Genomic DNA, 25,942 nt, shown 5'->3' with positions numbered 1-25,942 from the left:
CATTAGTGAGTATAAAGTATAATTTGATGTAAAGTACATATATAACGTTGGTGCAATTGAATTAGTCAGAATCTCATCTCCTGCACGTACTGACCTTTTTTTATAGGTTATCCAAAAGAGGAAAGGAATTACTTTTGTCCTACTTTTTAGTTCCTGCACAAGATGAATCTCAAGTCTTTTTTGAACATGTCTATAAATAGGGGTGCATTGATTAGTTTAGCCTGATTTTAAACTCAAAGTTTAAACAGAATAAACATGATAATGTTTCAGACCAGTTACTCATCAGCAGCTGGGCATTTACAATACAAACATCAGGGGCATATATCTGTGATATAATTTTCTGTCATGTGGTCTTCTTGCACGATACTCTCCCTTTCCTTTCATTGCTTTATGTTTTTGCGCATGTAAACTGTCACTATCGTAAAAAGGTCAAAGTCCGCAGCAACAGAAGCTCCTCTCTCCCACAGCAAACACTGTCTCAAACTTAGCTTTTTGGGTCCTTGAATTTAAGCACATTTAGCCTCTAAATGGTTGAAAAGTCCCTCAACCTGATGTTTAACTCACATCATCAGCTACTCTTATTAAAAAATGAAAAATGATAGACTAGGGCCTCAAAAAAGAATGAATGCAAGGACAAACAGGTTTATATTGACACACAAAAATTAAGGTTACTGTGCGACACTGCTTTTTTATCAGCTGTTCATGGTTCCTCATAGAAAATTAAAATAAAGGAGGCACTGTCACATCCTGTACTGTAACTAGGAATGGCATCTTGCCTTTGTTTCTTGCTCATTTTTTTCCCCTTTTAGTCAGAACAGTCTGATGTTTAAGTAATGGTACATGTCATAGATTGTATCACAAAAGGGGTTGATGTGAAGTATACAGAAGACATGTTGTTGAGCATTTTATTTTGGTGGTTTGGACTGTGTGGCGTGGAGGGATTGCAACATGAAAGCGCAATCCTTCTGAGCGATCATGCCAATACAAAGGTGCTTTCAGTTCTGGCCTGTCGATAGCGTCGTGCTCGGCTCAAAGATAAGTTCCTTCGTGATGGAGCAGCATGCTCTGTGCTCCTCCGCTCACTGGGCGGTGGGGCTGTTTCAGGACAGAGTCGGTGAGTAATACCGCATGCTGGCTCTCATTGCAACCGATTACTTATCTATTGATTGAAGCCAGCGTTGTGCAGATGGATGCCTTTGGAGTGTGACAAGTGCTTTAACAACCCCCGGAACCTAATGCTCCTTAACGTCACTCTGGGTCCATGTTAAATAATGTCCCATCTCTAAGAGTCACCAGGATTCACTCACGGTCAATCCCAGTGACGGAAAAAGGGATCCATCTTGATTGGTTGTCTTCAGGCCAAAAGATCTATGGCCGCAATTACATGTAGCCACTCCTCGCTGCAGCTGGCGAGATGTAATAAATAGCATTAAGGACTGTGAAAATCCTTTAAATACACTTTCCCCCCCTTCTCTTCTTCTGCTTGACAGTTAGAAAGAGCAATGAATTCCCAGCGATCGTTGGAAGCGGCCTGTGAGAAGCAGAACGCCGTTTCTACTGCTTATCACTTTCACTTAAGCTGCTCGGGAGATTCAGTCACACATGCACTCAGATGTGTACACACACCCACACACACCCCATAACACGGTGCCAGCCTTTTTATTGTTCATACCAGGCAGGGAATAAACCACAGTGCACTGCAGCAGAGGACTCTTTGTCCTGTTGACGGCTTCTTTCACATGAAAATATACCTCAAGACAGCCAAGCGCTTTAGTTACTGATGTACTCCCGAGTTTGGACATTTGAACCAAATGTTTCCTTTGCCTTCCTCCTGTCAGGCTCTGGCACAGGTCCATCACAGCTCCCTAACAAGTAGCTGTGGGCCAGCCAAGTCAATCAGTTGTATAATCTCTAAATGTTAAAGGCTGACACAGCCGAATGAATGATTCAGATGAGTCACGACCCATCTAAAAACGTCATCCTTAATATGTTTTTTGAAGTTGTAAAGCAGCTTGAAATGCACTGTGTAACCCAGCATTTTTTTTTGTTACCCCCAGCCTTTACTGACGGTTGCAAAGTTTGCATCAACTGAGCTTTCATCAAGGTGTTTTTTTTTTTTTTTTGTTTTTGTTTTTTTAAGATTTCGGCTGAATTTCAAACATAATCATCAAAGGCTGGACAACCCTGCTGCATGCTGTTTTCATGTGTTGTCTGAGCAAACACATCATATCTTACAGCCTCTAAGTCAACCTGTTTTTATCACTATGCTTTACATAGATGAAAACATACCTGGTGATAAAGCAGAAGCCGAAACCCTCACGTTTCACCTGAGGAATCAGCACCCGTTATCATCCTGGATATTTTAGCCTCAAAAAGAATTTCCATACCAAGGGCAACCTTTTTTTTTTTTTGCCTTAATCTTTATATCGTGCTGTCAGCAGAGCCAGAGCCAAAAACCTTATTCTCAACTCTATAGCTCCTGTCAGTGCTTAATGTGTTTTCCTCACTAATGTTTAAAATTTGACATCTGACAAAAAATTTAATGTTTTGATTAATTAGAGTTGCTGACACTGATTGGTTTTTGTTATTTTAAATGAACACATAACTTCAGAACAGTAAAAGGTTTTTCTGCCAGAAACATAGTTCTCTCCTCACGAAACTACTTGACAAACTGTCACTGTGTTTACATAATTGTTTCGCGCAGTGTGAGCTGTTTATTTCCCAATGAAGATGTCATATCGGTTGCTGTGGAAAACCAGCACCGAGTACAATGTCGGGCGAATTTTACTGAATTGGATTGGAGCCGTTGGCCCTTTTATTAAATTTTCTAATTCAAGCATTGTTAATTTTCCAACAATTCTTACAGGGATTCAGAGAAGTAGGATATTTTTTTAATCAAACATCAAAGCAGCTAATTTTCATAGAGCAACCCTTCGGCGTCGAACCCACAATAGGATTTCTGTGTTGGTTCAGGATGTTATTGCTTTCTTGTTTCATTTTTATTTTTGGCAAGATTACAATTTCTTTCAAACTCCTTCTCACACAATTTTGCTCACTCGAGGGTGCTTTCCATTTGCACTTTACTAAAGCGCAGGAACTAGCTCCCTCTGAGAGTGACTGGTCTTCACTTAACCACAAGCTTGAACATAGCTGGACACCGTGGCCTGTCTATAAAAGAATACAGTGATAACTGAATATCCTGCTGAACTAGACCATTTGCCATCTCCGCTCTCTCATTTACCATAGATTCGCCTTGATGATTTCCTGCTGAAAATCAATGATTCACTCACTTTCAGAATAGCGGCTCCTCTGAGGGTGTTGGCTAGGTTCTCCCGGTGGCAATGATTTCAATCAAGAGGCGTGTGAATTCTCGGGCCTCTCACAATAGAATGGAACAGTCTGTAATAAATTGGACAAATAAGTCATTTCTGTGCAGAAGATGGATTTAAATGGAATCATGTCGCGACCTCTCGGCACACATGCATTTCCAGACTCACGCTGCATGCACACGGATGTACAAACACCATACATGAACGTATATTTACTCTCTGGCTGTGCAGGTGCAATCACCAGCAACATTTTCCTTTGTGTTTACAGTCTGTATTAGCTCAGAATATCGAGAGGCCAAGGCTTTCTGCATCACAGTAAGGTGGTGGTAGGATACTAAAGGCTATTCTCACATATATGCAGGGACTTAACAGTGCTGACCTTTATCAACCCAGGTCTGCATTTGCAATACTTGCAGCTTATATCGTCAGAAAAGGGAGAAATGAAAAGGAGGGAGCACAGCAGAAGCAAGAAAACCAGCAAACCTTTAGAGACTGTGGGAGAAGGTGGGCTGTGTAAGAGCTGCTGTGAATCTGCCAAAGATGGTGAAGAGTTTTCTGCAATGATGTGTGCTGTTTATCTTGAAATGATTCATCCCAGAAGACAAGTTATCTCATTCTTATTTACCAAATGTTGTTATTGCTGAAATGATATGAGATAATTTCATTACAAAAGATACTTCCCAAAGTTGAATGAGGTAATTTTTTTGGTTAGACCTCAGATTGCCATTCTGGTATTTTAAATCTTTTCATCATCGTTTGTTTGCAACTTTACTGTTATAAGCCCACACATTATTTGAACGTCTCTGCAAAACACCTTCTTACAACATGTCAGCATGACCCGTGTGTCACAAACCATTGGTATTGTTTACAAGTCAGTAGTCTGACATGTTTGTCTAAAGGGCAAATTTGTACAATTAATTTGACAGCTAAAGGATGACATGTAAATTGTACTTTTATGTGGTAAAACCACTGCAAAGCACTGATAATTTTAATCCCATTCAATGATGAATGTGTTCTGGTCTTCACTTGTAACCAACAACATGTCCTGCATGCCGAAATGTGTCTTGATTGGTCCGTCGCTCACTTCCTGCTGAGATGCCAGAAATCTAACAGTGACTCACAACGATATGTGAATGTGGGAAAGGATTAGCCATGCAAGTGAACTGTTGAATAGCCGTACTATAAGAACCAAAGGCGAGCTGGACATCATGCTGTGTTATAGGCAAAGTGGGAGCTGCCCATGACGCCAATTTTTACCAAATAGGTCATGCAGTCTTAACTGTGGATCTAAGCCTATAGTCCTTGGCTGTGCAGAAATCTTGTTGCAGGCCTGGGTTTTCTTATTAATGGGGGACTCGCTGCTCCTAGCCAGGTGGAAGCGGAGCAGTAATAAATGCGGCCCAATATATCATCCGCAGCACATTACAGGGGAGCTGGGGGTGATTATTCATGCCGGCAGGGGCATGAACAGACCTTTCAGGGGTTCATGGGCTCAAACTTTGAAAAGGGCGTCTCCCTCATCTTTCTCGATAGGGTAGGTAGAGTTTCCCTCTGTACTTATCTCGTAATGAATGTGGAAAAAATCCACACGATCAGAACTGGATAATAGAAAAATATGCAGGTTTTTTTTAAAAAATTTCCAAGCTGATTGTTTGATGGGTCTGGATTGGTTTCCACATGGATTTATCAACATCCTTTGTTTTCACGCACTTGCTGTAATCACCATTGAATTCTTTAACCTTAATCATCAGTGTCAAACACAGCAGCATGTAATTTGTAGCGTTTACGTTGCATTGTTAACTCTTTCGACTGCGATCCTGCAGACTTTCTATTAAGCCTCACTAAATCTTAAATCCTCAAATTAGCTTCTCAGACGGGTGTGATCAAGACTGCAATTAGCGTACTTGCTGTGAATCAACTTTTTCCCCAACAGCCACATTCTCGGACTCAATTAAAAGCCACCACTTCCATAGTAATTTAGTCAGGGGCTGGAAAAATGACGGCATTGTGAGCGTCGGGGCACAGGGTGAAGGTAGATGGGGCGTTATGTTTGGAGCAGCCTGTGTTTACTGTCTGTTCGTGGCTATCAGGGCACACACAGGGACAGATGAGGCACAACAGCTGGCCCTAATGCGTGTTGGGTAGGATCAGCCCGGCCCAGTCACAGCACATCAACAGACCCATACGTTAGCTGACAGGGAGAGCACTAAACTGTGCTCGTCTAGCAGGTGTCACAGGCTCGGCCCCAGCACAGGTGATAGAAAAATAGGCAATCTGTCTTTCTACTGGAGGTTTGTGTGTGTGTGGGGGGGGGGGGGGGGAGGAGTTGGGTTGCCACCGGACATCAGAACTCTGATCCTTCACAAAAAACAAAAGGGCTGTTTTACACAATCACAAACATTCATAACATTGACCAGCAGTACTTCACCTCAAATAACTGCGGGAACCAGCCGGGTGGTTGTTCAACCTCACTGTCAGACTGGTTATGTCAGCAATGACCAGGCCTCGTGTTTCAGATGTTATCGCTGTACAGAATACAGGGTTCTCCCCAGACGGTGGAACAGCGGCGCTGCGCCGCTATACCGCTAGGTCAGCGCCGCTATACTCCGCGCGTGACAGTGTCGAGCGTCCGTCCGTCCGTCCGTCCGTCCGTCCCCCGGTTGACGGCTAGGAGCTCCCGGCTGACGGCGATTAGCGTCCGTCCGTCCCCCGGCTGACGGAGTTCATGACCGGCTGTCCGTACGTCCGTGTCTCCCCCCCCCGGACTGACGTTGACGAGCGGTCGCGCACCCCCCCCCCGGACAGACGGTGCGCCGCTATACTAAGAATTTCTGGGGAGAACCCTGGAATAGATTGAAACTTTGAAGCTTAATTCATTACTTTGACATTTGAATTCTAAATCTGTGTTCCAGTGCTACAGTTTTGTTTTGTTTTGTTTTTGTATTTCCATCATTTTGTTTGTCCATCATTTTGTTTCGGGTGTTGGTTGTTTGCGACTCATGTAATAAAACATTTTCAATAAATCCAGAGTGTCATAAAACCCCTCAAAATGTATTAAACGAAAAGAGAGCACTTGTCTTGCAAAACGAGGAACGCTCTTTTCTGAAGCGAGTGGTCTAGCAGCAATCTAACATCTAAGTTCCTAAACAGAGGTTTAAACCTAAACATCTTCTTTAGGGTGATGGTGTCATAAAATATGACAACAGAAATGTATTCAGAAACCTCAAAAGAAGCTGCAAATGTAAAGCCTAAATGCCACTCTGTACTGTACAGCCCTAACAGATACTGTTATTTCTTGTTCTGCATGTTATATTGATAAATGAACAGTTTCAGTCTTTCTGATATATTTAGTTTTATGTCTCCATTTAGGTTTGAAACATCAACTTCTTGTAGATGACCTTGCATGTTATCACACACTGTGACAGGCTATTATATAATCAAAATGGAACAAAGAAGAATTTTGTTGTGAGCACTGTACAGAGTGTTGGGTGTATTTTGAAAGCTCCATAATGCTGAAAAATTACAAGTGTCACTGACTTGTAATTTGATCAAGATAAAGCAAAACTTGTTGAATAGGAAGGAGGACATTAATCATTTACATTTAGACTTTTATAAAAGTGACATTAAACATATGATTGTTTCCTCTTATTGTTCAACTTCAGGTTAAAGTAGTAGTTCAGTCATAGTGATATTAAATCCACAGTGTGCGTATTTGCCACTGTTTTAATGGCATACTAGATCCAACTCTCTTGCAATTTACCCTTGAAACTAAATGTATGCAGCTCAGACAGGATAATAACCACAGTACATTTATTACAAATGTGGATTTAATTACAGAACTAAAGCAGCACATTATCAAATAGATAATACAACACTATTTATTTATTTATTTATTTATTTTTACTGTTGAGGTTTCATCATTAAATTTGGAGGAGGAAAAAAACTGTCTGCAGTGGTAAAATCTGAGAACAGTGAAAAACAATCAGCTTTTATCAGCTGCAACACAGTGACAAGTGCTTTAACAATTCAGTCATTTGTCCAGAGGATCTTTGAAACTGTGAAAATAACATGACAGTGCTGCCTGTGAAACATAATTCTGTCTGAAATGTCTTTATTTTGCACTTTGTTGTTTGTCACCCCTCCCTCCCTATGTATTAAACCACTGCGGTGGCTTATATTCAGCAATAAAGCCTCTTTTTTTATATCATATAAGACTGAAAATCATTTTTATTCCATCCGCACAATAAACGCAGGTTTTGTCTTGATCTCATACATTTAGCGTCACAGGTAAAAAGAAAATGCACTGATAGTGACACACAACACACAATACATCACTCTACGTCTCTTCATATAATTCCCAGATGTATGTGATAAGACTTATTACATGAAATCATTTCATGGTTATCTGGTTATCTGCAGAATTTCCTTATCTGGTGTTTTGAATAAATGTGTTTTTCACCATTTTTTACCTCAAGCTTTTGTGCAAAAGCATCAACAAGTTGTTTAATTATTATTTTTTTTATTTCAAGCCGTCTCTGGTCTCAGCTGCATTAACCACATAATGATGATGAGAATTTGCCAAAAGCAAATGCTGTTCACTGTATCGGATCACTTTAGAGAGATGATTGATGAGCACCAGTCCACTCTCTGATAGCTTCTAAAGAGACTAAATGCCACCCACTGTACAGTATCACTCCCAAAAACAAAGAGTTAGAGCTGCTCCCTGTAGTTACAGTGCAGACACCTGAGTGACTCGTGTAATAAATTGAAACATTTCTTCAATGTACCTACTTCTTTTTTAAAGCAACATTATGCAACTTTCCTACCTTAACATAAGCTTCAGAATCATGTTGATGGTTCAGTGTCTTGTAATAGGCTGAATGGTGTCTCTATCACTTGTTTCTGCACTATGTTACTTTGGTGAGAGGGTAGGATCACAGAAAACGTTATGATGTAATGAGTTTTGCTTGAATCTCAGATTGCCAAAATGCCAATTTCTACATAATGTTATTGCAAAGATCCCAAATGCCAAATTGAGCACTGCTAGTTGCTGCAATTTAGCACCAGCATGTCAGGCCAACAGAAACGGGCATGTCGGCCACACCTCAATGCTCCCTTCGCCTTCCTGACATCTAGTGAGGCTGAATGTTGTATGTTGGACCGATAAGATGTTGCTGTGTTTCCCCTCTTTTGTTATAGTAAGGTAAAACGAGCATGAGCCAGAAACAACACTAGAAAAAACATAGAAAAAAAAAACCTGTTTAATTTATTAATTTATTGGTTGTTATTGTGTCCATTTTCAGATCTGTCGCTGACCAATTTTCTATATAGGACGGTTATTAATTGAACTGAAAAAAATAGCAATTAAATCTTTTGTTTTGTCTAAAGTCCCATTATTTGATCCAAGCAAGAATAAACACTGAACATCGACACTGTGCAATGGGACAAGGAAAAGCATATTCCGCATATTCTTAGACTTTTCCTTAATTTGCCTAAAAGCCATTCAGTAATTTTGTCTGTTTATGACATGAGGCTGCTTTTGTCTGTGAATAACGTCAAAGGGGAGTTTTTTAAAAGATGCCCTCTTTACAATTTAACTTAGTAAGAGATCTACAATTTGTCTGCAGGCTTGATAACAGTTAATTGAAGTTATCAAGATTAAGTGCAGCTCTACTTTACATTTAGTAACAGTGTTTTCAACAGTGCAGTGGTTTATATATATTATAATACTTTGCATGGATCTTGTTGCTTATTTTTATTTCTTGTCCTAAATCCTGCCTTCGCTCTGCTCCCCTGACAAAGAATGTCAGTGGTCCGCCCACATATTCTCTAATGTGTGTGTAGGCGGTCACCTGGAAGCCAAACCATGTTGCGCTGTCGGAGGAAGTAGCCTATTATTTAGACATAATTCATCTTAAAGTCAAATAAGGCCTGTCACGCTAAATTTAATACGACTTACATTTCCCCTTTTCAAATTCAGAATTGTCATTTGAACCAAATCCACCAGGTTGTTCCTTCGTCAGAGTCGTCACCTGCCTTGCATTTCAAAGCAGCAGCCCCCCCCCCCCCCCAAGAAAAGCTTGAATGCCACTCCATTATCCAAATTATATACAAAAGCCCTGAGTGAGCCTGTAGTCTGAGACTTCCTGGTAGGTTTTCAGTCAAACAAGAAAAGCCCTGACTGCAGTTAGTCACTAAAGTCTCTTTTCTGTACAGCGCACAAGAAAGGACAAGGTGACATGCTGACTCAATGTATAAAAAAAAGTGTTTCTTTTTAATTTAGATAATGATCTTTCTGTGCCTTTTAAACCACTTTCCAACATTCTTCACACCTTTTATACACGTTGGTTTGACAGCCCTGATGAGACGTCTCCTCCAGACTCATAGCTTGAAATGTGTTGGTATATTTTCCTGGAGCCAAGTGCCTCTTTTCAGATATTTATTGCCAGTCACCTAATGCTTTGCTATTGTTCATGCACATTATTGGGTAGGATGTGGAAGCCATTTCTGTCTCTGTAATGTAGAGCGTGGCCATCAGACTCTTTATGGATTTGGGAAGGCAGGGAGGAGGAAAAACCTGGACTACAGCTATTGTTGCCATTGTTGAGAGAACTCGGGAGAAAAATTCTACTCTTCTCAACATGTACATTATAATAACAAAGCAAACATGCTGAATTTGTCCTTGGAGTGTTTTTTTAAGTATTAATAATACACAGATGACAGATTGAAAGGCACAAGTCTCAGTGGAGGATATGAGGGACAGCTTGAAGAATGTGTGTATTGTGCATAAGGCTGTAACCCTTCTGCAGATGTGAGTGAGAAGAAAAAAACGGGCTAACCATTGTGTAGATAAATTCAACTTGGCCTCTTTGTTGCAACTGACTTTGACTTTAAAAACATTTACAGAGTAGAGCTGCTAGTCATTCAGATGAAGGCACATGTATCGTGTTTTTTCTTTTCTTTATGCATCAAAGTTACCTCCATTATAGTGCTGTTTGTGTAGTCACTCCATTTCTACAAAACTTGAATGTTGTGACATCCTGCCATTTTTAGCTTGCCGCACAGCGAATGAATTTCAGTCTCACCCAAAAACAGCCAAGGTCAGTATGAGGACTTCTTGAATTGAAGTTTTCTACAAAACTCAAAAATTTAGCTTTAAACCACTCCAGGAAAGGGAAACATCGAGTAGACTCAATCTATCACTTAAATTACAACTGCTTTTTCACAGAACATTATGCAGAAAAAGATGGTTGGGATGATTTATATTTATAAAATTCACAGTGAAATGTATTGTTCCATTATATACATTTTGAGGTGTAATTGCACAAAATGTGTATTTCTTTGTTTATTCTGTGTTTATTAGAATATCAGTTGATATATCGATATGGGCATCGGACCAAAAAATCCAGTATTGGTTGAGCTCTAACTCACACATCACTTAATATACATCGTAAATGTCTAGTGTGTGGGATTTAGTAGCATTTAGTGGTGAGGTTGAAAAATTGCAGCCAAGCGAACACCACACATCCCACCCTCTCCATCTGTGGCCACTTAAAATGTGAAAAAAAAAAGAAAGACCCTCTCTAGAGTCAGTATTTTGTCTGTCCACTCTGGACTACTGTAAAAACATTCTGGTGCAACATGGCTGACTCCCTTTAAGAGGACCGACTTCCTATTTTGACATCAAATGCTCATTCTAAGGTGTTTAAAAAACATTATTTATGTCAGGTGTTCTGCCTTCTCTGATAATAGATCATAATAAATAATAAATAGATCCCCCTAAAACTCCTTAAATCCCCTACACATTGGACCGTTTCCTAATATTATCAAATCAAATTAGATGAGTGTGCAGAGTTGATGATAAGAAGAGAGATGGAGGACTCCTGTACAATGAGAGCGGCTCCCTTGTTATCAGACGCTGCATGTCTTCAGCCCTTATTTGCACCGAGGTGTTATTGGCAGCGTAGCGGCGCTGTCCCACCTCATCACATCATCTGTCAGAAGATCATCAGTTGCCGTAACAGCCCAGGAGGAAGAATCCTGCGTGTTGCTTATCTGCCTCACACACACACACACCAACTCTCGTCCCCATGTGAGGGGAAAAGTAACTAACATATTACTCAAGTACTGCTGTATGCACATGTAGTTGCATTTTGCACAGCAAAAGTGATGTATTTGCTACTTTGAAAATGAATACTAACACTGCATATATTATGAATGGAAAAATACAAAAAATATGATAAATTCTTATAGTTTTAAAGTACCCTGCATTAGATAAAGGTGTAGCCTGAGCACTATCTGGACCAGTCACAGTATTAAGATGCTTCTTACATCATTAATTTAAAATCATGAAAAGGACTAGTGTTCAGAATCAGTGTTTTTACTTCTAACATAGACCCATGTGTGTACCCTCTATTAAGTATTATTGTGGTGCTGCTAATTTCACGAAAATAAAAGGGCTTCAGGGATAACTGGTGATTTTTTTAATAATGATCTTATTAACATTCACAGACCAAAACCAACAATAACTCGATCTGACTAACAAGTGGGTCTGGACCTAATGTTAATTAATGTTCTGTGAAGTAAAGCAGCTGTCCTGATCAATCCTAAGTATAATCAAAGCAGTCTAAAAGAATATTCACTCAAGAAGCTTAAAGTTGAAGTCTGTCTGGAATTGTGTAAGAAAACAATCATAAATCAATACAAGCATACAATAAAGATCTCACCTAAAAAGGCTGTGCTGCTCAACGTAACTTCAAAAGGCTATATAGCCCACAGGGATCAGTAGAGGTTGAGTGAAATGTTCATTCTAGCCTCTAAATCAGAGAAAATAATTCATTCAGTTGAGTGGCAGGTACATAATTGATGCATAGCCTTACATCCAGATACAGATGAACTATGCATCACTAAAAAGCGATAAGCTATCATCAAACTTGCGGTACTTATTTGCTTGTATACTTAACTATAATTGAAAATATAAGTTTAATGAGAGATGTGGAATGTAGGGGAGACGTCACCTACCGTTCCTACCTCAGCTTCAGGTTTGCGTTTGTGCACGTGGAAACTGCTCTGTGCCCTCACATCACGTGAACACACACGGTTGTTAAGTGGGTCTGTTTTGAGACTAATTAACACCGTAGCTCTGTTTCTCGCTCTTTATCAGTCGCTTGCCTCTTTTTTGTGTCACAGACAACGCAACATCTCCCACATCTAAAGTACAACATAGCATTGGAATGCTGATTTGGACATTGATTATCTCTACTGTCCTTGATACCGAAGCCCAATATACTGCCACTCGCTCCTCTGTGCCACAGAGCTCCATTGTCATTAAATAAATATTAAAACACATCAGCGAGTCCCGCCGTAACATGTTCCCTCCTTACCATCAACATGGGCACTGTATTTTTAGAGTAAATCCCACATACACTGTCCTGGGGCCAATACTCGCAAGCTCATCAATTCTGTATTAATCCACAGCTGAAAATAGTTCCTAACAGATGCACTGTTTATTCCTGTTAGAATTCTACTAGCTTCTAACTACAGTACCCAGCTGTTTAAAGAGATTATATAGCATTTTTGGAAAATCAGTTGCCCTCACCACACAATTTTTTTTTTGGGGGGGGGGGGAATTGTTGACAATAGCCAAATTATAGAATATCTGCCAGTCCTATCCTTCCACCACTGGGAAATAAACAATTTATCTGGACGAAATTCAATTGCTCCTCTTGGTAATCACATTTCCTCATTGTCTTTAATTCCCCTCCAGATTTTCTGCTTTAAACCAGTATTATTTCTCCCCTGAGTATCTCTAAAAGAGAAATTGATAGGGTAAAATAATGCATTTATTTTCTAAGACAGTGTTAGGATTTGTTCCGTCGCAGGTGCTGCAGAATTACGTTGTGTAGGCATCAGCATTCAGAGCCTAAAGTAGCTTAAAGCCTATAACATTACATCTGATCTGCAGGGTTAAGGCAGAACAAGCACTGTGCTCAAGTGCGGCAGCAGCTCTTCCTCTTCCCTCTTTTATACCAGCTTCAGTGTTGTTAAGGTAGAAGAAATTAGACTGTCTGGGAGGAAAAACAAGCAACACCATGAGCTCCATTTCAGGAGGATGTTATTGTATTTGGAGCTCCCAGTGAGCAGCTGATCTTCATGTCCTTGTACCTTCTTTTTTTAAACCTTCAGCGCAGTTTATTTCATTTTCACCTCACTGACATCCACAGTGACTGCACATTGACCCGCGTTATTTTAGTCATTAATTTACTGACGCAGAAGGTTGTACTGTATGTTCTAAAGGTACTGTTTAATTTTCATCACCCCTTAATTCACATGACTAGGTGAGGAGTCATGTACATATTACAGGAGTGATTACCGATGCAGAGAGAGAGGCCAAGTAACATGAGTCATCCTCATGAGCAGTCTATAAGCTGTTGAACCAGCTGCCATCAGTGGGATTTTGACGGGATGTTATCCGGATCAGGGTTGTTTTTGAGTTAGCTGGTGTGAATGTCACATGTGGCTGCTGTCACACTCTCGGAGCTTAATTTTAAAGACCAAAGTGAGTGCTTCTTATGTGATTTATCTTCCTTAAATTAGTAAAGAAAACTCTGATTTGGTTTTTGAAGGTCATTTTACCTGATCAGCACTGTGGGGTAGATGGTGTATTTTAAGTGAAGACTGATGTGCTTCGTTGAAAATCTCTGCGTTGGTTGACTTGGTAACATCAGAAGGAATGGACGGAGCTGAAATAAAAAAACAAATAATACAAAAAATTGAGAGAATAATCCGTTCGGGTTGAAATGACTCCCCGTCCTCTGCTCGCTGCTCCTGCCTTCGACTGATACCCTGAACACACGTGGAGTTCAGATGTGCTTTGGTTTGCTTTGGAGGGAAAGTCGTATCAGATAACCAGCTCTGTCTGTTATTTCCAGACAGGTTCACACTTATCTACATAATTCCCAGTTATATTTCTCTTTCAGGTCTGGAGCCTCTGGATCTGAGTCTTTGCCGCTCTGTGGACATATGACATTGTGGTAAAGGCGTTTGTCTTTTGAAACCACTGCTGCCACATGTCTGCATTTTTGTTACAGTAGCAGCAATCATTATTCTCATCATATTCATGTTGTTAGTCTCTGGAGTGTGGAAGATGTAGAAAAAAGAAAGATGCTACTACGCATGACTTCACATATGTATTTGTGTTTTCATGGCTCATTAAGTGAGCAAAAACAATTTTTAGCCATGCTGGAGGTGTGGTTCAAAGGATGGCTGTGTCTGTGGGTCGGCTGGTTCAGACTAAAATATCTGCTTTTGCTTTGTTTGTCAAGAATTATATATTCATGGTCTCCAGAGAGGGATTCAGACTGACCTTTCCTATGTGCTGTCATCAGTTCAAAATGTGGTTTTACCTTCAAAATTATTGACATTCCTTTTAACCCCAACTGTACTCTGTATTTAGTGGTAGTTAGCAAATTGGCATGCTAATTAATATGGTTAGTATGGAAAACTTTAAATTCTATTCACATCTGGTATTAATGTTTGATCTCTATCTGGATGTATTATCTGAATCATGACATCCGAACCATGTACCTGTTCAGTTTGGATGTGGTGGTGGATGAAGTGGCCTAAAAATAATATCACCTACCTCACCTCACGTCTACCTCATCGCAATCACAATCCACAATTTTAAACTGTGATCTTATTTCTCACTTTTGAAATGCCCAGTATACTATATCCATACCTGAAATAGCCTATACATTTCTCCATTTGCATCATTTAAAAAAAACAACAACATACAAATATAACACTTAGGATCTTTTTTGGCACAAGCCAAAGCTCATGGCTATTACTCATGTTGCGATCTAGTCGGCTACAGCACTTCATAGATTTGATTGGCTACTGCTGCAATTTTTAAGCTTTGGCATGCTTGCTTAAGACAGCAGAAAGGGGTAGGTCATTGGGCAATTTGAGGGGGAGACGCTCCCCCTTGTTAGCAAAAGACCACAATAGGTCCCGTTGTTAACTTACCTTTCCTCTCCATCTTCTCGACATTACTGATAGGTAGGCCACTGTCAAGACCTGTACCGGGCGCTATCTCGTTTCCAAAGCGTTTCAATTTAATCTATCGCAGCTTTTCTAGCCTTTATAGGACTAGTGCCCAGGAAAGGCCAATTACACGCTTTGTAAATCACTCATGTGATGCGACTAAATTAAATCGGTGTATTGCATTTAGCGCTGTGGTTCAAGTCAGACATATCTGTACACACACACGTATAAACGAGAGACGAGGGGAAAAGACAAAAACAGAGCGCTAATCAAGAATAGAATCTTGAATGTTCATTCTTCCCATGGGCAGTTCAAAATTAGTATGACTCATATTTGAATCCATAAAAGTTTATTAAAAGCGGCAATGTGACGCACCACTGCTAGACAAAGCACAGAGATGTTTTGAGCAAACATGGAGGGCGCAGGAAACTAAATATTTCATGTGGCACTTATAATGCCAGTTAGACCATTCCTTGATACAGTTTTTCATAATTTGACCTGTTGGAATTTATGTCTTCTTCCCCTGTTAAAACTTCACAAGTGGTTCAACTTGCTGAGCATATTTTTTTCACAATACAAGCCAAACCATCACCATCAGTTCACTGTGTTAATTTATACCTATATTGTTGTGTTTTACCTTATCCAGATAGACATTAACAGCAATGTGTTAATGCCAAAAGGTGCTTAAAAAAAAACAAAAGGTGCTTTACAATTCTCAACCAGTGAGAATTTCCTTCTGTCCTTAAACGTGACTTCCCCTTATCTTTACACTATACTGTTAGTGAGCAAACTGGCATAGTGTGTCACCGCTACGGAAAGTGCTGGTGGCTTGTTAAATTGGAACGTTGGTGCTGGCATTTTGTTACAGTAATTAGAGTCGAACAGGTGATGCTTTATCTCAGGCTTGTTATGGATCATATCTTCGTGTTGTGTTCTAATTCTCTGTCTGATGCTGAGGAGCCTCCATGCTCCGTCACACTAATTAGATGGAGCAAGTCATCTCCCATTTCTTTCTACCTGGATCTTTACGGGGAGGAGAGTAGATGATGAGATGACAAGGAGTTGGAGGAGGAGGAAGAGAGAGGAATTGGCAGGCTGACGTGGTTGACAAGTGTCGCAGGGGGGCCTCGCATTTACAGCGGCTTGTGTCAAAACTCTTTTGGAACAGACTACAGAACTTTTAAGAGACGACTGCCGATATCAGCAGTTAAACACTCTCTCTTCACTGGTTTGTCACTGTGCCAAATTGAGCCTGTTTGTTTGGACGGTCCCAGTACTAGTAGTGTATTTTCTTTTCTTTCTGCACAGTTGGCTGAAAAAGAACAGGTTTTATCTAATTGTAAGGCTCTCAAAGTAACAATGTGTGTATGAAAAATGGGACATGGAGCGAGTTTCATTTCAGCTCTGAATTGCAATTTGTAGTGTTTTGTTCAGTTTTAGCAGCATCATAAACAATAAAGATTACCAGCGATACTGACATTCCATTATTTTAAGGTTTATAGCTCTTGATCATTATGGCAGTCTGCCTCGCTTTCTGTGGTTCGAATTGTTCCATAGTTGTAAAATGCAGTGTGTGAAACCTTCCATTTTAGCTGCAGGCGTATCCGGTAATTAAAGGATTAACTTGGTAATCTAAATTGTCTCTTGTCTTTCCCTTCCTCACATTATTTCCTAACATCCATTTCAAAGATTTAAGAATGCCTCCTTTTCCTTCTGTGTCTGCGTGGTTTTTTTTTGTTTTTTGTTTTTTTGCTCCTTCCCATGCCTGCTCTGGTTTCTGTAATCAACTTGCTTCTAGATAACCTCGTTTCTGGCTAAGCGTAAGGGGACGACAAATCCGCGAGCGTGTGCGTGCCTTGGATGGCAAACTGCGTCTCTGCCCCTCCTGACAGCTCAGGATGTCTTCAGTTCTTTTGAGGATTGCATGTAGTTATTAAGTCAAAATGTGTCTAAACCTCTGTGACTCTTTTAGAAAACATTATGCAGCAAACCGCCTAACAGGTGAAGCTTTGAGAAAATGCGAGACATTCAAATCTGAGTTTTGCTCCAACAAGGCATTTTAGAATCTCGCTCTGAAATGAGTTACATTTATCAAGTGTTTCTCACATCTGCAGACACTGTGCTCTGTGAATAACTCTGTGTTGCCTCTTGAGATGTATATGTATTCATGTTTAAAGACTTGTGCACAAGGATCAGTTTTTTTTTTGTTTTACCAGCTGAATATTTGCTTTGTTGAAGTGACCTTATACACTGAGGGCACTGAACATAGAATAGAAACATAGAAAATAGCTCACGTAAGCTTTACAAAGTAGAGATGTTATGCAAGTTTTCTAAATGATTTCTCCTCTGCTTAATACTCTGTTTTGAAGAGCAGAAAATATTTTTAGACACAGACACTCAAAGAGGAACACATTTCTAACTAATAATGCAAGCCGATCTTTTGCCATGCTTTGGATTTTGAATTATGTATTTTCAGTTTAAACTAAGCTCTTCATCTCTTGAGGAGATGCGACTTATATGAGGCAATGATCAAAAGTTTATTTTTTTAGAAGCAGCTAAACGCTCTCATACTTAATTTGGAATGCCCTAAAATTCGCAATGAAAGGGGACGTCATGTGTAACTTGAGTAATACAAGTAAGTGTGGTCAATGCGGGATTCAGAGTTTGTTGGTGAGTCAGCCAGTGATTAAGGCCCTGCTATAGAGAGGCTGATTCAGCCGCAGAGCTGGATTGTCTGTGGAAACATCTGGAAGCGAGTGGGGACAAATCAGCTGTGCCACTTGAGTGATGAATATGAATATTCCATCCAATCTGGAGAATCTTAGACCACAGTGCGAAGGATGCTTCTAAGAATAGGAACATGGTTTCAAACCGCAGGTCTGAACAGTTTAAATCAGACAGATAAATGTGTCTGCTTCTAGCACTGATGCCGTTATGTACACAGATTCAGGCTCCCAGCTGTTGATCTTCTTAAAACATCACTTTTAGCCATTTATTCATACACATTGGGCACAAACATGCACTTCTGCGCCAACAAATATATTCACACACATGCAGCCTGTCATTTAACACACAGTTCTCAAAATGTGAGCTCGTCTTCATTGACAGGAGCTTAAAATGGTCTCAAAGGTTTTCAAGGCGGCTGTGCCTTCTAAGAAGCCTTGAAAGGCAAGTGAAGGTGTTGGGGCGCGTCAGCCGTGGTGGCAAAGGTACACGCCACAAAATTGCTTCCCTGCTTGGACCCCCCCGCTGAGGTGTTGCTTCAAATACTGTAGATGACAGGAAAAATTAATAAATAAAAACCCAACAAACCGGAATAAGCAGATGTGTAAGCTCCTGTTCAAAAGGTGTTAGTTGTGTAAATATGATGCACGGCAACACTATTAATGAGCCTTACAGCTCCAACTCCTCTTTTGTTGGCAAACTGTTTATCGACTAAAAAAAAAAAAAGAGGCAGCATTTAATCAAAGTGCTGCCTGTTTGAGTAGAGATGATTTATGTCGGCAGCTTTTGATGGTGTTGCTGTGACCTGAGATCCAGGAGGAGCATCTATCATGGAAATATTCTCATCAAGGAACAGTGTAGGCTGCCGGTGTTAGCATGCTGAATTAATATATGCGCACAGATGTACAGCGCTGCATCAATGTACATGCTTAGCAGCCAATTTTCGTTCCATTTAAATGGGAGAAGATTGTCATATCGTCACATGTGGCATGTGTGGGCCTGATTTACTTATTCATCCCCGTCCTCCCTGTTCCCTCCTCTCCTTCTGTCCTTCATTCCCTGATTTTTCTGGGGGGGGGGGGTTCCCCTCTCTGCATCTTCTCAGCAGCGATGCAAACGTGATGTGATTAAGTTTGGGTTGCCATGGGTGCCATCTCTCCCGCATGTTTATTTAATGCATGCGAGTCAGCTCTATACAAGTGTATTTTCACTGCCAGTGATTGATTGTTTTCCAGACCGACCCTAATGACCGGGCCCATTGTATGGTATCTGAATTTGTTTGTGTTTTCGTATATTCCTGCAGTTTTGATTGCATGCGTAATGCTGCGTCTCAGATTGATCGGGAGAAAACTGTTCTTTCATGCTTGCGGCCAATAATTTGCCTGCGTGCACATTTTGCACATGTTTTTTTTTTTTTGTGTGTGTGTGTTTGCTGTGTTTGCACCATGAATGTACAAACAGTATACATGGAGTGTGTGTGACAGGGAATGAGCGTATGTGTGTGGTTGAAGGAGTGCTTGTTGAGGCATGGTTGTCTCATTGAAAAATGTATCCTGAAACGCAGACATGTGGAGGAGTAAATATTTGTCATCTGGGGACAAACATACATCAGTCAGCCGTGCTCCAGATTATAGATGATGTTGGCTTTTTTTTCTGCTCCTCTCCCTGTGTTTGATCACTCCTGATGTTAATGTTGTCAGAGGAGTGTTTCTAACAGGAACAATGCTCCTGCTCCCAGAGCCCTAATGTAAATACATTACATTTAGAGTGATTACCAAATAAAGATACTCGGTGGTATAAAAGCCACTTAAGAAGACGCGAGCACTCCGAAGCAAAACATCAACCAACAAAGTGATACTGACATATTTGATCTTGGATTTGTTGTTAATGGAAGCTAAACATGAAATGGTTTAATATTCCGGATAGTAATTTTAATTGAATTAATTTCAGAGGACATTGTAAGGCGCTGATGGTGTCATAAAGCACTTGTTATAGCTGCTGTTCATCACTGTGATGTAAATTATGCCCAGTGATTGCTCAATGATGCTTTCCTTTGGGGACATGACGTTGTAAAAAGAAAAAAAAAAAATTGTAATTGGCTCCAAAGGGCACACGATGTGTTGGTGCCATGAGGGAGGAGCACAAAAGAGGGGTTATTTTCTCTCCAGCGATGGCTTTTCTCCTCGCTGACATGCTCACACTGCGGTGCGTTCAGCAATTCTGCTCTCCAAGTAGATAATAAGGAGTGAAATTAAAAAATAAATGCTTGTTTTACAAACGGTGATAACACAAGTCGATAGTACGTGGCGGAGGAGGGGTAGCGATGGGTTTTAGCATTTCAAAATAAGACTTGAGGTCTGTGTGCATGCAAAGAAAGATACCTGCTCCTGGAAAGTGATACAGTACATGACATCAAAGTAAAAATCATTATGAAATATTGAAGGATGGTAAGAAAAGACGTGTACAAAGCTGCAACACTTGCTTTTTTAAAATGCTGTGATTTCTGCCTATATAGTTACCATTACCGGAAAATAACTTTTTTCTGATTTATTTTTATTTTTGAGAGTGACTGCCTGCATCTTAACCACGTCATCATCTTCTCCTCTTGTGCTCGGTCCCTGACTTTGCAGTTGATGTGGTCAGCTGGCCAGATGAGACTTTGGGGTCTGTGCACAGCTGGAAATCTGCCCTGGACATCATGGCTCAGCACACTGACACCTGGTGCCCCCTTGTGTGTGTGTGTGTGTGTGTGTGTGTGTGTGTGTGTGTGTGTGTGTGTGTGTTTCAGGTCAATTGAATCATCTCTGGAGAAAAGCAGCTGCAGAAAAATACAGTGTCACGACCTCTGATGTGTTTTTTTCTTTAAAAAATGGCACAAGAATAAAACGTTGATTGTGGGTTGTTGTGAAAATGTTGAGCGGTGCAGGAATGCACACGGTTACATAACAGTTAGTGGGCAATAGCAAAACATCCAGCGCGATGCATCAATTAAATCATCTTCATTGGCTGAATATTCAGCAAGGGAGACATTTAGTGTCCTGTGTTTGTTGTTCGCGTGTGTGTGGGTACTAAATGATCTGGCAATGGACTCGGATGCATTTGACCAACTAATGGCGACTCTAGCCAATTACATTCTGTGGAATCTAATGCAGTGCAGCTTATATTGCTGCTGTATGTCTATTTGATTTGTGCATTGACCTGCAAGAAGTCTGTTAAGTGGCTGATACTCCCTGTGTGTGATTGCACGTGTGTGTGTGTGTGTGTGTGTGAGCGCACGTCGACTTTGAAGTACATTGTGTCGTGACAATAATCTGAGCCAATTTACTACGCATCAGCCCTCCATTATGGGTTTGATATAAAGCGGTGCGTGACTAGAATGCCCTCCCCTAAAATGACAATTTACTTCTCTAAAGAAATTACGTGTTTAACCTCATTAACCTAAAGTGCATGTACTAAAACGGAAGACCGAGCCCCACCCACACACAACGGCGCACTCACACACAAATACAAATTGGAAACATCATCAAAAGTTGAGAGTTCATGTTGAATGTGACCCCTGCAAATGAGAAGCCAGCGGCGAGCTAACAGCATCAGGAGCTCATCAGACTCGCGACTCGTCAGCGTCTCAGGCGGCTTTGGTTTCCCTCTCAGTTTCAACATCATCTGTCCTCTATGAGATGATTAACCTGGCAGGTGTGAGGTGAGTCTCGCCCACTGTTTTAGCGAGCTGTCGTCTTCAGTCAGCGGGGAGTACAGAGGGTCAGCCCGGCCGGCTAATGGCCACGGTCACAAAGCTGGAAGCCGGCCCATTAGAAGAAGCCGCCATCATTAGAACCAGCACACTTTCAAACAACCTGACCTGCTGGTCCCACGCTGTTTATTAGCAAAGTTTTGGCTCTGCGTTACAGCAATTATGCTCACTATTCATGATGAACTGTGGCCTTTCCTTCACACCATGAGAAACACAAACTCACATACATAGTAAATAATGTCGGCCGGTTGTGTCGTCCTGAATAGGGAGCTGCCATTATTAATGACAGCTTCTCTCCTCTACTAATGTGTTTCAGCAAGAAAATATGTTTGGAAAATGGGAGAAAAAAGGCAAAGTGTCAGCAAGTGATCTATGTCGTTCATTGGACACAGAACATTTAGTTTTCATTAAGAGTTAAACATGTACACGGAACATTAATGGGGTTCAGCAGCAGCGGCGGCGGCATGCTTCACTGTATCTCGTCCTGATAAATTAGCAACTCAGCACACAGGGGTAAAAGAAAAACAGGAGGGGGAAAGAGAGGCATTAATATAATGTGTAGTGGGGGAGGAACTGACAGATAATGTCTTTATCCCACGATTGGTGTTTATGACGCAATGTAATATTACCGCTGACCCGGGCAGGAGCGAGCTGCGAGGATGAGCGCAGGCAGGCCGAGGGAGGAGACGAGAGGAAAGGTCAGTGCGAGTGTTGCCGTTTCATTATGAGAGATGTGGACTCCCATCCCCTCCTGCTGCACAGGGAGTGATGGAGAAGGTTGTTAATGCCCGGTCTGTCAGCCATATTGGATTCAGGGCACTAAATTAATATTACACTCCTTTTTAAAGGGGTTCTATTTTGGGATTTACTGGTCTCCCCTGAGTGTCGGTGGTGTAAAGAGGTTATTTCCCTCTCTTCCACTCTGTTCAGTGTCCTCTCGCTATCGCTCGCGCAAGCCTAATATGTTTAGAGAGAGAGAAACTGTGTACGCAGAGGAAGGATGTGTGCGCTGTAGGCTCCATTGTGTCATTCAGCGTTTGTGTAAAGCATTTTTTCAGCGAGCGAGCAAGTTTGCTGTAAATCGTAGCATTGTCCCCCTGAAGGACAGCTCTTGTATTTCCAAACTGCGGAGATGCATCTTCTCCTCCTCCTCTTCCACATCCTCCACATCCTCCTATATGTCATAAGGTTGTAGAGGAATAAAATGACATCCACAGTATATAGGAAGTGATTTCAAGTTAACTGGCTGTCTAGCTGTCAGTCATCTCTAACCTCTCTGCCTCTCGCCCCGTCTTGCTTAATGTGAGTAGAGTTAGAGTCCTGGTTGAAGAGCCGTATAACGCAGTGTGAAGTGGCCTAGTCGCTGAGATGGGATTTATGGGCGCCAGTCCATCAGCGGCAATGTTAAAGGGCTGTGATTAAGAGCTGGAGTAAAGACATGGACTCCACCACCCCCTCCGACCCGACCAAGAGCTCACAAGGCCGAGCTCCGTCACTGCCAGCTCTCTTCCTGTCTGTCTCCATCTTCCTCTTTCTAATGCATATGTATGAGTCGCGATTCACCAAGGACACCGAATCTCTGCATTAGACATTTGCTTCATTTTCATGACAACCTGAAAATGTAAAAGTTTTTTTTCTCTTTCTCATTTGGCAACCCTCTAAAATCTCTGCTTCTTTTATCCTCCAAAGGCTCCGAGCACGCCGCCACAGCGACACTTCCTGCCGCCTTCTCGGACCTGTTACCTCACTTCCTGGTGGAGCCAGAGGACGAGTTCATCGTGAAGAACAAGCCGGTGATGCTAACCTGCCGCTCCACTCCAGCCACGCAGATCTACTTCAAGTGCAACGGCGAGTGGGTTCACCAGGATGACCACTTGATTGAACGGACTGTTGACCCAGCCACAGGTACAAACAAACACTTTCCCATCAAGAATTAATCAATTAGTCGTCTAAATCAATTTTCAGCTACTTTGATAATCAATTAATCAGTTTGAGTAATTTTCTTTAAGGAAAATTTTAAAATTCTCTGATTTCCTAAATGTGAATATTTATGTGTCTCTACTCCTCAGTGGCAGTAAAGTTGTGGACAAAACATCGTGTAGGACTTGCGCAAATCAACATTTTTCACAATTTTCTCACTTTTAAAGAATAAACAAAAAGTGATAATCAACAAGCTGATCATCAGACATTCAATCAACATTGAAAATAAATGTTAGGGGCAGCCCTGTTTTCCATCTAAATCACTAATTTTATTTTCAGATTTGGCCCAAATTGGGCTCCTTTTTGGCACTCTTTCAGCTGAGATGAGCATCACTTTTGGCTGCCATTAGTTGCGGATGTGACATGAACAACTCCATAGATACATTATGTAAAGTGTCTGCGTGCTGAAACTAAGGTTTGCAATTTGCCAGTGATTACTGTGCTCCATCAGGCTCTTGGCTCATCATCCAGCCTATTTAGCCTGCCAGTCTCATAATAAGCACATTGGTTTCAGTCTCAGAAATCTTCTCGATCACCTTGGAGACCTGTTTGTTTTTCTCTCTGTTATGCTGCAACCCCCGCCTCCGCCATCAGTGTCATAAACATGTATGACACTGATGTGTGATTCAGCAGCGATGGGTGAATTCAAACCACCCATTCACAGCCTGACAGCTGATTGGGAACGAGACCCGTGGAAATGACAGGTTTTTTTCTGGGGAGTGGGAACACACACACACACATGCACAGATGAAAATTAACTCCGATTTGTAGCCTTAATGGACACAACAACTAATAACTGCAAAAAAAATACAAACACACTCATCAGTGTCTGTAGACTATAAATAGAACGAAAAGGGACAGTGTTTAAAGGAGATGTTTATCAACTCATATGCACACATTCCTTCTTTGTTGTAAAAGAAGAGCTCTGCTTACAAACATTTTATCTGTATGGTCTTTTGATCAGAATTAACATGCAGCAGCTTGCCAAATGTAGGCATAAATTGTCTGAAAAATGTCAGGGGGGTGACTAATGATTCAACCTGACACTTTGTAAGGTGAGGATTTTGTGATTCAGTGTATGAATGAACGCAAATAGTCTCCCATACTGAAGCTCTGATTTATGTGGCTGTATTTCCGTAGAGTCAAGTTTGTGCTGGTGGAAGAAGAACTGGCAGACAATCATGTCATGCCACGGCCTTGCTGTCACTCACACAGTCCTTTCGTTATTTGGTTTGTTTAACCTTGTGTATGAGGCGCAGTCTGGAATGATGTCATTTTGGAAGCAGGCTCCTGTGGATAATGGCAATAAAACAGTGTGAAACATTAATTGGAGCTCCTGCTTTGAAGAGAGAAATGGAAGACACAAGGGAGCGCTTGTGGATTTGGATTATTATGAAAAAGATTGTCAGTGAGTCAACACTGATAAAATTCGATCAATTCCCACATGTGTTTTTTTTTGTTTTGTTATTGTAACAGTTCAACTCCCCCTTTCTCACAGTCGTTGATGGAAGTGACAAAAAAAGGCGTTTAGGTAGTGAAACTGCTCTAAATCTGTGAGCAGCAAGTAAATTTAAAGCCTTGGTGAGCAAACTAATACCTCTGCTGTATTACAGTCAGTGTACTGACATGCACCTGAGTCACCAGGTCGCCGTCGGGTTCCTCCACTATGCTGGTATCTTAAATGTCATGTAAACAAGAAACCTTGTTCCTGTAATCGGGGTCACAGATTAGAGACACCTGGTTTTTTCAGGTGGATAGCTCTGCCATGAACACCGGGAAACCTGTTTTCTAATCAGCTTTTTCCGAGTATGCATGTGCATGACAAAAAAGATTGTCGACTGTGTGACAACAGAGCATCAGGATGAGAAGACAGATCATTTCACAGAGAGCATATTTAACATGAAACTTAAGTATTTTATCTATCTTAAGTCTAAATAAGATTGTCCAAGACTGTCCAAGTGCTGCACCTCTGTATTCCCCCTCTGTCTGTTGTTTTAGTTCCTGTCTTTTTAAGCTCCCATTGACATGGAATTTGGGCCTTTTATATATACTAGAAAGTAAGACACATAAGGAGAGGAAAAAAAAACAAACTCGCACAATAGGTCTCTTTAAACAG

The 25,942-nt window shown here is 41.0% G+C and overlaps 1 protein-coding gene across 4 annotated transcripts in view; it reads left to right on the top strand.

The window, feature by feature from the left end:
• unc5a (unc-5 netrin receptor A) overlaps positions 1-25,942 on the top strand; it is a 141,818-nt gene that overhangs the window by 50,309 nt on the left and 65,567 nt on the right. For all 4 annotated transcript variants that reach the window (XM_030395372.1, XM_030395371.1, XM_030395370.1 and 1 more), the window contains exon 2: positions 23,536-23,751. In XM_030395372.1, coding sequence (XP_030251232.1) covers positions 23,536-23,751 — 216 coding nt within the window. The remainder of the gene's footprint in view (positions 1-23,535; positions 23,752-25,942) is intronic.

Source organism: Sparus aurata, chromosome 18, assembly GCF_900880675.1.
Source record: "Sparus aurata chromosome 18, fSpaAur1.1, whole genome shotgun sequence".
Taxonomy (NCBI): domain Eukaryota; kingdom Metazoa; phylum Chordata; class Actinopteri; order Spariformes; family Sparidae; genus Sparus; species Sparus aurata.
The sequence above is the reverse complement of the archived record's forward strand: the minus strand, read 5'-3'. Positions and strand labels throughout refer to the sequence as shown.